At 51.8% G+C, this 12,172-nt stretch overlaps 1 protein-coding gene across 3 annotated transcripts; it reads right to left on the bottom strand.

Annotated features, from left to right (window-relative positions):
* Window positions 1-3,049: 3,049 nt before the first annotated feature.
* mmgt1 (membrane magnesium transporter 1) lies at window positions 3,050-11,643 on the bottom strand. 3 transcript variants are annotated; one of them, XM_080184796.1, is made up of 5 exons: window positions 11,576-11,643; window positions 7,837-7,943; window positions 5,808-5,860; window positions 4,605-4,708; window positions 3,050-3,256 (listed from the first exon to the last, which is right to left on the bottom strand). In XM_080184796.1, the coding sequence occupies exons 2-5, from the start codon at window positions 7,913-7,915 to the stop codon at window positions 3,103-3,105; spliced, it is 390 nt and encodes a 129-aa protein (XP_080040922.1). In that variant the 5' UTR covers window positions 7,916-7,943; window positions 11,576-11,643; the 3' UTR covers window positions 3,050-3,102. The 3 variants fall into 3 exon arrangements, with proteins under 3 accessions (XP_080040922.1, XP_080040921.1, XP_080040920.1); XM_080184795.1 differs by having other exon boundaries at window positions 11,533-11,625; XM_080184794.1 differs by lacking the exon at window positions 11,576-11,643 and adding an exon at window positions 11,461-11,544.
* Between the last annotated feature and the right edge of the window lie 529 nt (window positions 11,644-12,172).

The following is a 12,172-nucleotide window of genomic DNA, read 5'->3' as shown; positions in this document are numbered from 1 at the left end:
ACTACAACTCCCGGTGTACACCGCGCCGGGTCTCCGGGTGTGATCACCTCGGGGCGCGCGGAGGCCGACGGGAATTGTAGTTCGCGCTCTCTTCCCCCCGCCCGACTGGACGGAACAGGGACAAGAACAGCGAGGAGAGTACGCATGCGCCCACTCCGGTGAGGTGACTGCGCATACTCTCCGTCCCGCGCCCGCCTCAAGGGGGACTACAGTTCCCGAAAGGCATCGCGCTGACGCAAGGCACGCCGGGAGATGTAGTCCACAGCCCTCCACTCTCCTATTGGAATTAATAGCAAGGTCGCCGACCTGGGAACTACAACTCCCAGTGGACCAAGGTGGGTACAAGTGGCGCCAGTGACCAAGACATGTCCATAGGCAAAGTTCATGGTGACCTCTCCATAATAAACTATAGACCGTGGGAAATTAGACATTGCATTCCTGACCATCCAAAAAAGTCCTCCCGCAAGCCAACTAAGTCACCTCCTTCCTTGCTCTCAAAGTGGGGTGCCAACTCAGGAAAGTCCTGCCAGCCACCTTGCGCACAGCAAGATCCCACAAGAAAAAAACCCCACAAAGGGTGGTTGCCCACGTAGCCCAGTCCCAATCACGCAAACCAGCCTCCCCCTTGTCCATCGACTCCGTCTTTCTGAAAGGGCTGGGATGGGCAGAAGGGGGGGGAGATGTGGACGGTGGGGGGTGGGGGACGGTGAAGGGATATGCGGAAGGAGGGGTTGGAGATCTGGACAGGGGGAGGCGGGGGGAGACGTGGACTTGGGTTGTGGTAGGGCAGAAGAGGGGGAGATGCTTCCGCGCATAAGACAAGGATTGGACGGCGTGGCCTCAGAGAGAAAGGGACAAGCCTTCAGAAGTGGGATAAGGAGGAATTTCTTCAGCCAGAGGGTGGGGAAGGTGTGGAATTCACTCCCACAAAGAGGGCCACAGCATTGGGAGACACAGATAGATAGGTCCTTAGAATAGAACAGATTTGATTTGATTTATTATAATCACATATATTGGGATACAGTGAAAAGTATTGTTTCTTGCGCTATACAAAGCATACTGTTCATAGAGTACAGAGGGAAGAAGGAAAAGGATTTGATTTATTATTGTCACGTGTATCGGGAGACAGAGAAAAGTATTGTTTCTTGAGCACTACACAGACACTGTTCATAGAGTACAGAAGGGAGAAGGAAAAGGATTTGATTTATTACTGTCACAGTAAAAACTTGTTTCTTGTGCGCTGTACAAAGCATACCGTTCATAGAGAAGGAAAGGAGAGGGTGCAGAATGTAGTGTTACAGTCACAGCGAGGGTGTAGAGAAAGATCAGCTTAACGCGAGGTAGGTCCATTCAAAAGTCTGACAGCAGCAGGGAAGAAGCTGTTCTTGAGTCGGTCGGTACGGGACCTCAGACTTTTGTATCTTTTTCCCCGACGGAAGAAGGTGGAAGAGAGAATGTCCGGGGTGTGTGTGTGTGTGTGTGTGGGGGGGGGTCCTTAATTATCCCGGCTGCTTTTCCCCGAGGCAGCGGGAAGTGTAGACAGAGTCAATGGATGGGAGGCTGGTTTGTGTGATGGGATTGGGGCTACATTCACCACCCTTTTGTAGTTCCTTGCGGTCTTGGGCAGAGCAGGAGCCCAGACCGAGCTGTGATACAACCAGAAATAATGCTTTCTATGGGGCATCTGTAAAAGTTGGTGAGAGTCCGTAGCGGACATGCCAAATTTCCTTCGTCTCTTGAGAAAGTAGAGGCGTTGGTGGGTTTTCCTAACAAGAATGTCAGCATTGGTTGGGGGGGGGGATTGGAAACCAGGACAGGTTATTGGTGATCTGAAGTCTTAGAAAGTAGGATCATAGAATCCATACAGTGCGTAAGGAGGTGATTCGGACCATTGACTCTGTACCTTGGTCTGGGGCCTACGTTTGCCATGCAGTTCACTCTCAATAGCCCTCGCTGGGCGACGAGAGATGGGCAATGAATACTGGGGTCAGCTAGCCACCCAGGACAGGTAGAGCACTGGGTTAGATACAGAGTAAAGCTCCCTCTACACTGTCCCCATCAAACACTCCCAGGACAGGTACAGCACGGGGTTAGATACAGAGTAAAGCTCCCTCTACACTGTCCCCCCATCAAACACTCCCAGGACAGGTACAGCACGGGGTTAGATACAGAGTAAAGCTCCCTCTACACTGTCCCCCATCAAACACTCCCAGGACAGGTACAGCACGGGGTTAGATACAGAGTAAAGCTCCCTCTACACTGTCCCCATCAAACACTCCCAGGACAGGTACAGCACGGGGTTAGATACAGAGTAAAGCTCCCTCTACACTGTCCCCCATCAAACACTCCCAGGACAGGTACAGCACGGGGTAGATACAGAGTAAAGCTCCCTCTACACTGTCCCCCCCATCAAACACTCCCAGGACAGGTACAGCACGGGGTTAGATACAGAGTAAAGCTCCCTCTACACTGTCCCCCATCAAACACTCCCAGGACAGGTACAGCACGGGGTTAGATACAGAGTAAAGCTCCCTCTACACTGTCCCCCCATCAAACACTCCCAGGACAGGTACAGCACGGGGTTAGATACAGAGTAAAGCTCCCTCTACACTGTCCCCCATCAAACACTCCCAGGACAGGTACAGCACGGGGTTAGATACAGAGTAAAGCTCCCTCTACACTGTCCCCCCATCAAACACTCCCAGGACAGGTACAGCACGGGGTTAGATACAGAGTAAAGCTCCCTCTACACTGTCCCCCCCATCAAACACTCCCAGGACAGGTACAGCATGGGGTTAGATACAGAGTAAAGCTCCCTCTACACTGTCCCCCCATCAAACACTCCCAGGACAGGTACAGCACGGGGTTAGATACAGAGTAAAGCTCCCTCTAAACCCCTCCCCGCAGCAACGTAGAGACTGGAAGAAAAGACAGATTCTCTGAAAAGTTAATGGACTGTTTATTGGATAATATTAATCCCCTCACATTCTCCCACAATCTCCTTACCCCCTCCCCACAACTCCCCACAGCATCATCCCCTCCCCCCCCCCTCCCCACAGCAGCGATTGAAGTGTTAACGATGGAGAAGGAATGGCCAGCAGGTTAACGCCAGCCAGCTTCCAGCTTCCGGAGCTTCAGCGTGCTGCCTGGGGGCTGGGCCAGCGGCTTGGACTCTGTCTCCGGTGGTCGGAACAACACACGGCCACGGTGGTTAAACAGGTAGAAGGACGGATGGTTCCTCAAGGTCTCAAAGGTTCTGAGAGAGAGGGACAGAGAGAGAGAGAGAGAGAGAGGACAGAGAGAGAGAGAGAGAGGGACAGAGAGAGAGAGAGGGAGAGAGAGAGAGAGGGACAGAGAGAGAGAGAGAGAGGGACAGAGAGAGAGAGAGAGGGACAGAGAGAGAGAGAGAGAGAGAGGGACAGAGAGAGAGAGAGAGGGACAGAGAGAGAGAGAGAGAGAGGGACAGAGAGAGAGAGAGAGAGGGACAGAGAGAGAGAGAGAGAGAGGGACAGAGAGAGAGAGAGAGAGGGACAGAGAGAGAGAGAGAGGGGGGGACAGAGAGAGAGAGAGGGGGGGGACAGAGAGAGAGAGAGGGGGACAGAGAGAGAGAGAGAGAGGGACAGAGAGAGAGAGAGGGGGACAGAGAGAGAGACAGACACGCAGAGAGACAGACACGCAGAGAGACAGAGAGACACATAGAGAGAGAGAGAGAGACACACACAGAGACAGACAGAGAGAGAGATACACAGACAGAGAGAGAGAGAGAGATACACAGACAGAGAGAGAGAGAGAGATACACAGACAGAGAGAGAGAGAGAGATACACAGACAGAGAGAGAGAGAGAGATACACAGACAGAGAGAGAGAGAGATACACAGACAGAGAGAGAGAGAGAGATACACAGACAGAGAGAGAGAGAGAGATACACAGACAGAGAGAGAGAGAGATACACAGACAGAGAGAGAGAGAGATACACAGACAGAGAGAGATACACAGACAGAGAGAGAGAGGGAGAGAGACACAGAGGGACAGAGACACAGAGAGAGAGAGACACAGAGAGAGAGAGACACAGAGAGAGAGAGACACAGAGAGAGAGAAAGAAAGCGAGAGGGAGAGAGACAGAGAGAGAGAGAGAAAGTGAGAGAGAGACAGAGACACACATACACACACACACACACACACACACACACAGAGAAAAAGAGACAGAGAGAGAGAGACAGAGGGCAACAGAGAGCAGGGGAGAGAGAGCGGGAAGGGAGAGGGGGAGGCAGAAGGGGAGGAGAAGGAGAGGGGGAAGAGAAAGAGAGACAGACACACAAATTTAAAAAAAGGGAATAAAAAAGACAAATGGTTAATTTGAGTCGATTATGCATATTTTACGCATCAAACACTCCCAGGAGAGGTACAGCACGGGGTTAGATACAGAGTAAAGCTCCCTCTACACTGTCCCCCCATCAAACACTCCCAGGACAGGTACAGCACGGGGTTAGATACAGAGTAAAGCTCCCTCTACACTGTCCCCCCCATCAAACACTCCCAGGACAGATACAGCACGGGGTTAGATACAGAGTAAAGGCTGTGATGAAAAGTAAAACATGGACTTACTTGTTTTTAAGTTCTGATGTTGCATCCATATCTTTGAATTCTCCCGCAACATGAACAATACCGTAACACGTGAGTAAAAATGCCAGAAGTGTTTGGAGAACTATCTGCAGATGGAGGAGGACATAGGCATCATAAGTAATTCTCTACTTTTCTCACCCTCCCACAGTGCGGCGCTCCCTCAGCACTGACCCTCCCACAGTGCAGCGCTCCCTCAGCACTGACCCTCCCACAGTGCGGGACTCCCTCAGCACTGACCCTCCCACAGTGCGGGACTCCCTCAGCACTGACCCTCCCACAGTGCGGGACTCCCTCAGCACCGACCCTCCCCACAGTGCGGGACTCCCTCAGCACCGACCCTCCACAGTGCGGCGCTCCCTCAGCACCGACCCTCCCACAGTGCGGGACTCCCTCAGCACCGACTCTCCCACAGTGCGGCGCTCCCTCAGCACCGACCCTCCCACAGTGCGGCGCTCCTCAGCACCGACCCTCCCACAGTGCGGGACTCCCTCAGCACCGACCCTCCCACAGTGCGGGACTCCCTCAGCACCGACCCTCCCACAGTGCGGGACTCCCTCAGCACCGACCTTCCCACAGTGCGGGACTCCCTCAGCACCGACCCTCCCACAGTGCGGGACTCCCTCAGCACCGACCCTCCCACAGTGCGGGACTCCCTCAGCACCGACCCTCCCACAGTGCGGGACTCCCTCAGCACCGACCCTCCTACAGTGCGGGACTCCCTCAGCACCGACCCTCCCACAGTGCGGGACTCCCTCAGCACCGACCCTCCCACAGTGCGGGACTCCCTCAGCACCGACCCTCACACAGTGCGGGACTCCCTCAGCACTGACCCTCCCACAGTGTTTTAAAGTTTATTTATTCATGTCATAAGTTAGCCTTACATTAACACTGCGATGAAGTTACTGTGAAATCCCCCCGTCACCCACGCTCCTGTTCGGGTTACACTGAGGGAGAATTTAGCACGGCCCCAATCCACCCCCTAACCAGCACGTCTTTCGGACTGTGGGAGGAAACCGGAGCACCCGGAGGAAACCCACGAAGACACGGGGAGAATGTGCAGTCTCTGCACAGACAGTGACCCGAGCCGGGAATTGAACCCGGGTCCGTGGCGCTGTGAGGCAGCAGTGCCAACCCACTGTGCCACCGTGCTGTACCTTACCACAGAGTGGGGTGCCCTGTACTTACATCAATTGGGAGTGTTTCATTCTCTTTCTCCGTCAGTCTCATGTACGATCGATCTGTTGAGAGGGGGAGAGAGTGGGGGGGGGGGGGGGGGGGGGGGGGGAGAGAGGGAAGGGGGGGGGTAAGGTGGGGGGGGGGGGTGGCGAGAGACAGATGGCAAGAGGGAGGGTGAGACAGGGAGAGAGGCAGAGTTAAGGAGGCGATTTCGTCTGAGCAATCTGTCATCACATCCATCTACCCCCCTCCCCTCTGTCCTCTGCACCCCTCGAGCGCTCTCTGTGGGAGCGAGTTCCACACTCTCACCACTCTCTGGCTCGATTCGAGTTGTAAGGAGAGGCTGGGATAGACTGGGACTTTTTTCTCTGGAGCGTAGAGGGGTGATCTTATAGAGGTCTATAAAATAATGAGGGGCACAGATCAGCGAGATAGTCAATATCTTTTCCCCAAAGGTCGTGTGGAGTCTAAAACTAAAGGGCAGAGGTTTAAGGTGAGAGGGGAGAGATACAGAAGGGTCCAGAGGGGCAATTTTTTCGCACAGAGGGTGGTGAGTGTCTGGAACGAGCTGCCAGAGGCAGTAGTAGAGGTGGGTACAATTTTAAAAAGCGTTTAGACAGTTACATGGGTACGATGGGTATAGAGGGATATGGGGGCAAATGTGGGCAATTGGGATTAGCTTAGGGGTTTAAAAAAAAGGGGCAGCATGGACAAGTTGGGCTGAAGGGCCTGTTTCCGTGTTGTAAACCTCTGTGACTGTTGAATTGGTGTCACGGGTATGCAGGGTGGTGAAGGTGGTGTTTGGCAAACTTGCCTTCAGTGGCCAGAGCATTGAGAGCGCAGGGAGTTGGGACATTTTGTTACCACTGTGCCAGAGGTTGGTGAGGCCAAGCTGGGAGCACTGCGTACAATTCTGGGGCACCCTGCTATCGGAAGGTCGCTATTAAACCGGAAAGGTTTTTTACGTTTGATTTTTTTGCATTCGTCAGGTACGACTCAAGTGACCCAAGAGGGAGCTTTATAAAGTTTATTTGAGGAGATTGTCACCGACTTCAGGAAGTGTAAAGGAGAACATGACCCCTGTCTACATCAACGGGGACAAATTAGAAAGGGTCGAGAGATCTTCAGGTTTTTAGGTGTCCAGATCACCAACAACTTGTCCTGGTCCCCCCATGCCGACACTATAGTTAAGAAAGCCCCACCAACGCCGCTACTTTCTCAGAAGACTAAGGAAATTTGGCATGTCCGCTACGGACTCTCACCAACTTTTACAGATGCCCCGTAGAAAGCATCCTTTCCGGATGTATCACAGCTCGGTCTGGGATCCTGCTCTGCCCAAGACCGCAAGGAACTACAAAAGGGTGGTGAATGTAGCCCCAATCCCATCACACAAACCAGCCTCCCATCCATTGACTCTGTCTACACTTCCCGCTGCCTCGGGGAAAAGCAGCCGGTATAATTAAGGACCCCCCCCCCCCCCCACCATGCATCCCGGACATTCTCTCTTCCACGTTCTTCCGTCGGGAAAAAGATACAAAAGTCTGAGGTCCCGTACCGACCGACTCAAGAACAGCTTCTTCCCTGCTGCTGTCAGACTTTTGAATGGACCTACCTCGCATTAAGCTGATTTTTCTCTACACCCTCGCTGTGACTGTAACACTATATTCTGCACCCTCTCCTTTCCTTCTCTATGAACGGTATGGTCTGTCTGCATAGTGCGCAATAAACAATACTTTTCACTGTATCCCCATACACGGGACAATAATAAATCAAATCAAATAAAAAAAATTAAAGTTCTATTTAATCCCAAGGGACCTTTGAAACCAGAGAACACTGCATTAGTTCAGATTAAAACTGACATGATATCAATTATACTGCTTCAGTAACAATAAAGGACATCGGTTGCAGACACCACGGCGCCGACAAAACATCCTGCAGAGAAACACAATTAGAAGATGTTTCTTACAGGCACAGTATCGTCACACGGGGTTAGAAAGCAGAGCATCAATGGGGAGAGCATGGGCCCTCGTGTACTTACGTTGGGCGGCAGAGAAGGCGGCGTGCGCAAGGGCAAAGAGTCCAACCGCCACCAAGCCCTTCCAGACTGACGATGCCATCCCGCGAGTCTGCTGTAATGCCTCAAACCTGGAGGGGGGGCAGGAAAGGAAGAGTTACCCCCTCAAGGCAGATGAACGAGGCTCGCTCTGTCCACCAACATTCGCCCCCACCCATCTTAAAAGAAAAATCCACCCCCGGGGGGGGCCTCAGATGGCAATCCCAGGGCCGGGCTAGGATCTTTAAAGGGGAAAGCAGAGAGGTTCGCTCTCAACGTAGTATCGATGACACCATTTCAGTTACAACAAAGAACACTGGCTGCAGACAATCAGGCACCGACAAACCATCCTGCAGCGAAATATGGAGCACTGTGCACAGTTCTGGCCGCCTCACTACAGGAAGGATGTGGAAGCTATTGAGAGGGTGCAGAGGAGATTTACAAGGATGTTGCCTGGATTGGGAGGCCTGCCTTATGAAGATAGGTTGAGGGAGATCGGTCTCTTCTCCCTGGAGAGACGAAGGATGAGAGGTGACCTGATAGAGGTTTATAAGATGTTGATAGGGTGGATTCTCGGAGGCTATTTCCCAGGGCTGAAATGGTCGCTACGAGAGGACACAGGTTTAAGGTGCTGGGGAGCAGGTACAGAGGAGATGTCAGGGGTAAGTTTTTCACTGAGGGTGGTGAGTGAGTGGAATCGGCTGCCGTCAGTGGTGGCGAACTCGCTGGGGTCTTTTAAGAGACTTCTGGATGGGTACGTGGGATTTAATGGGATTGACGGTTATAGATAGGCCTGGTAGGTAGGGATAGGATCGGCGCAACTTTTGGAGGAGGGAACCGAGTGTATGGTGTCGAAATTTGCTGATGACACCAAGATCGGTGGAACGGCAAATTGTGCGGAGGGTGTAGAGAGTCTGCAGAAGGATCTAGATAGGCTGGGCGAATGGGCCAGGAACTGGCAAATGGAATTTAATGTTGGCAAGTGCGAGGTGGTCCACTTTGGTAGGAATAATGGTAGGAAGGACTGTTACTTACGGGGCGAAAAACTGCAGCAGGCGACGGTGCAGAGGGATCTGGGCGTCCTTGTGCATGAGTCGCAAAAACCCAGCCTGCAGGTGCAGCAGGTGGTCAGGAAGGCGAATGGGATGCTGGCCTTCATAGCGAGGGGGATTGAATATAAAAGTAGGGAGGTCTTGCTGCAGCTGTATAGGGCATTGGTGAGGCTGCAGCTGGAGTACTGTGTGCAGTTTTGGTCGCCGTACTTACGCAAGGATATTTTGGCCTTGGAGGGAGTGCAGAGGAGGTTTACTAGGCTGATACCGGAGTTGAGGGGGTTGAGCTATGAGGAGAGGCTGAATAAACTAGGCTTGTACTCGTTAGAGTTTAGAAGAATGAGGGGAGATCTCATTGAGACGTATAAGATGATGAATGGGATGGATAGGATAGAGGTGGAGAGACTCTTCCCACTCAGAAAGGACAGTAGGACTAGGGGGCACAGCCTCAAGATAAAGGGGGGGCGGTTTAGAGCGGATTTGAGGAGGAACTTCTTCACTCAAAGGGTGGTGAATCTCTGGAATTCTCTGCCCGTTGAAGTGGTGGAGGCTGCCTCGCTAAATATTTTTAAGACGCGGGTTGATGGGTTTTTGATAAGAGAGGGGATTAAGGGTTATGGGGAGAGGGCGGGAATGTGGAACTGATCCACTATCAGATCAGCCATGATCTTATTGAATGGCGGGGCAGGCTCGAGGGGCTAGATGGCCGACTCCTGCTCCTATTTCTTATGTTCTTACCGTAAACCTATTCCCTCCTGGGATCCATGAAGGGAAAATGTGAATACTCCTTCTCGGCTCCCCTCATAATTTTATATATCTCCATCACGTCCTCCTCAGCTCTGAGGAAAACAACCCCACCCTCTCTTTGTAGACTCCAGCCCTGGCCAACATCCTGGTGAATCTCCTCTGCGCCCTCCCCTCTCCGCTTCCCATAGCACTGCGACCGGAACTGCACACAGTTCTCTAAATGTGGCCTCACCAGCTCCAACTAGTCAGTACCAATTCCCCACGCACACACTCTTTCTCGTTCCCCCTTGCGTGTTTGGTGCCCTGTCTACATCAATGGGGATTGAGTGAGGACATTCCAGAGCTTTGAGATTCTCAGTGTCCAGATCACCAACAACCCTGTTGCCCCCATGCCGATGTTATAGTTAAGAAAGCCCCACCTCTACTTTCTCAGAAGACTAAGGAAATTTGGCATGTCCGCTACGACTCTCACCAACTTTCCGGATGTATCACAGCTCGGTCTGAGCTCCTGCTCTGCCCAAGGCCGCAAGGAACTACAAAAGGGTGGTGAACGTAGCCCCCAATCCCATCACGCAAACCAGCCTCCCATCCATTGACTCCGTCTACACTTCCCGCTGCCTCGGGGAAAAGCAGCCGATGTAATCAAGGACCCCCAACACACCCCGGACATTCTCTCTTCCACCTTCTTCCGTCGGGGAAAAAGATACAAGAGTCTGAGGTCCCGTACCGACCGACTCAAGAACAGCTTCTTGCCTGCTGCTGGCAGACTTTTGAATGGACCTACCTCGCATTAAGCTGATCTTTCTCTACACCCTCGCTGTGACTGTAACACTACATTCTGCACCCTCTCCTTTCCTTCTCTATGAACGGCATGTTTTGTCTGTATAGCGCACAAGAAACAATACTTTTCACTGTATCCCGATACACGTGACAATAATAAATCAAATCCTTTTCCTTCTCCCCTCTGTTCTCTATGAATGGTATGCTTTATCTATAAAGCACGCAAGGAACAATACTTTTCACTGTACGCTAATACACGTGACAATAATAAATCAAATCATTTTCCGTCTCCCCTCAGTACTCTATGAATGGTACGCTTTATCTATATAGCACGCAAGGAACAATATTTTTCACTGTACGCTAATACGCGTGACAATAATAAATCAAATCATTTTCCGTCTCCCCTCGGTACTCTATGAACGGCATGCTTTATCTGTATAGCACACAAGAAACAATACTTTTCACTGTATGTCAATATATGACAATAATAAATCAAATCTATGAACAGTATGCTTTGTCTGTATAGTGCGTAAGAAACACTACTTTTTACTGTATCCCAATATACGTAACAATAATAAATCAGATCTTTTTCCTTCTCCCCTTAGTACTCTATGAACGGTATGCTTTGTCTGTATAGCGCACAAGAAACAATACTTTTCACTGTATCCCGATACATGTGACAATAATAAATCAAATCAAATCAAAGGAAAGCAGATCCCTTCCAATACCCCTCGCCCGCCCACCTGCCTTCTCCTTTACCACTGCACCCGTTAAGATCGCTCTTGCCCGAATGCTCCCCACATCTCCCACGAAAGATATGCGACCGCGCTTTGCTGACCTCATTTCCCCCTCCCCCCACCACCACCACCCCTTCGATCCGGCCTCCTTCTCAATTTGGGTAGACGATCCCACAAAAAAAAAACCCTGAAGGCTTTTCCAGACATTTCTTCACCCCCTCCCACCCCTCAAAACATTGTCCCTAATCCAGGAATGATAGCCCTACCCTCCCCCTCAATCACCCACCCCTCACCACAACATGGCACCATCTGAAATAAGAAGAAGGGAGACAAATGAAAGACAATTCAGAAAAGGAAACCAGGACCATTGGAGGGGTGTCCCCTTCCTCTCCAAGAGCAGCAAACCACCTTGTGTCTCCAAGCAGGGAAGTGGGAAAATGGAGGCTGCTCCCCTTTCACCCGCTTCCTCCCCATTGACACCGGCCGCCATGTTGGTTGTAGTCCCCAAAGGCCCCCTCTAATGTTGGGGTGGGCGGAACATCCGGTCCGGATGAACTACAACTCCCAGGGGGCGCCGGGCGCTTCCTCAGCCCCCTTCCGGTCCCCCCTGCACACGCCGGAAGCCAGCCGTCGGGTCAGCGGGTCACAACGGCCGCTTGGTCGCCATGGCGACCGCCTCACACAAAGCCAACAAGGAAGCCTCCCGATTCAAAAGCGACTAGTGCATTTTTCCTCTTATCTAAAGGCATCATCGATGGACGGAGAGCGGCTTTTCTTAAACATCCCCTTTTAATTTTATTTTATTTGACCTAAAGAAAGAGGGGGGGCTGTTCCCAGAAGCCACCGCGCGTGTGGCCAACGACCCAACCGACAATTTCCAAAGGCTCATTTTTAAAAAACCTCTTCCCCCACATGATGTTAAAACGCGGCCTTTGTAAACTTGTGCGCCCTGAAATTATTTTTTTTAATCTCCTTTCTTTTAACCGCGTTTGATCATAGGTCAAG

The sequence above is a fragment of the Carcharhinus amblyrhynchos genome, unplaced genomic scaffold (genome assembly GCF_965287045.1).
Source record: "Carcharhinus amblyrhynchos unplaced genomic scaffold, sCarAmb.v2.hapA scaffold_945, whole genome shotgun sequence".
NCBI classification, from domain to species: Eukaryota; Metazoa; Chordata; class Chondrichthyes; order Carcharhiniformes; family Carcharhinidae; genus Carcharhinus; species Carcharhinus amblyrhynchos.
This window is presented reverse-complemented; position numbering and strand designations above follow the sequence as displayed.

Bases quoted from the DNA above. Each gene is read 5' to 3' on its own strand.
- mmgt1 (XM_080184794.1), bottom strand. The intron at 5,861-7,836 runs GTAAGTACACGA...CCCTCTCAACAG, and splicing joins CGCCTTCTCTGCCGCCCAAC to ATCGATCGTACATGAGACTG. The intron at 3,257-4,604 runs GTAAGTCCATGT...CCTCTCTCTCAG, and splicing joins ACATCAGAACTTAAAAACAA to AACCTTTGAGACCTTGAGGA.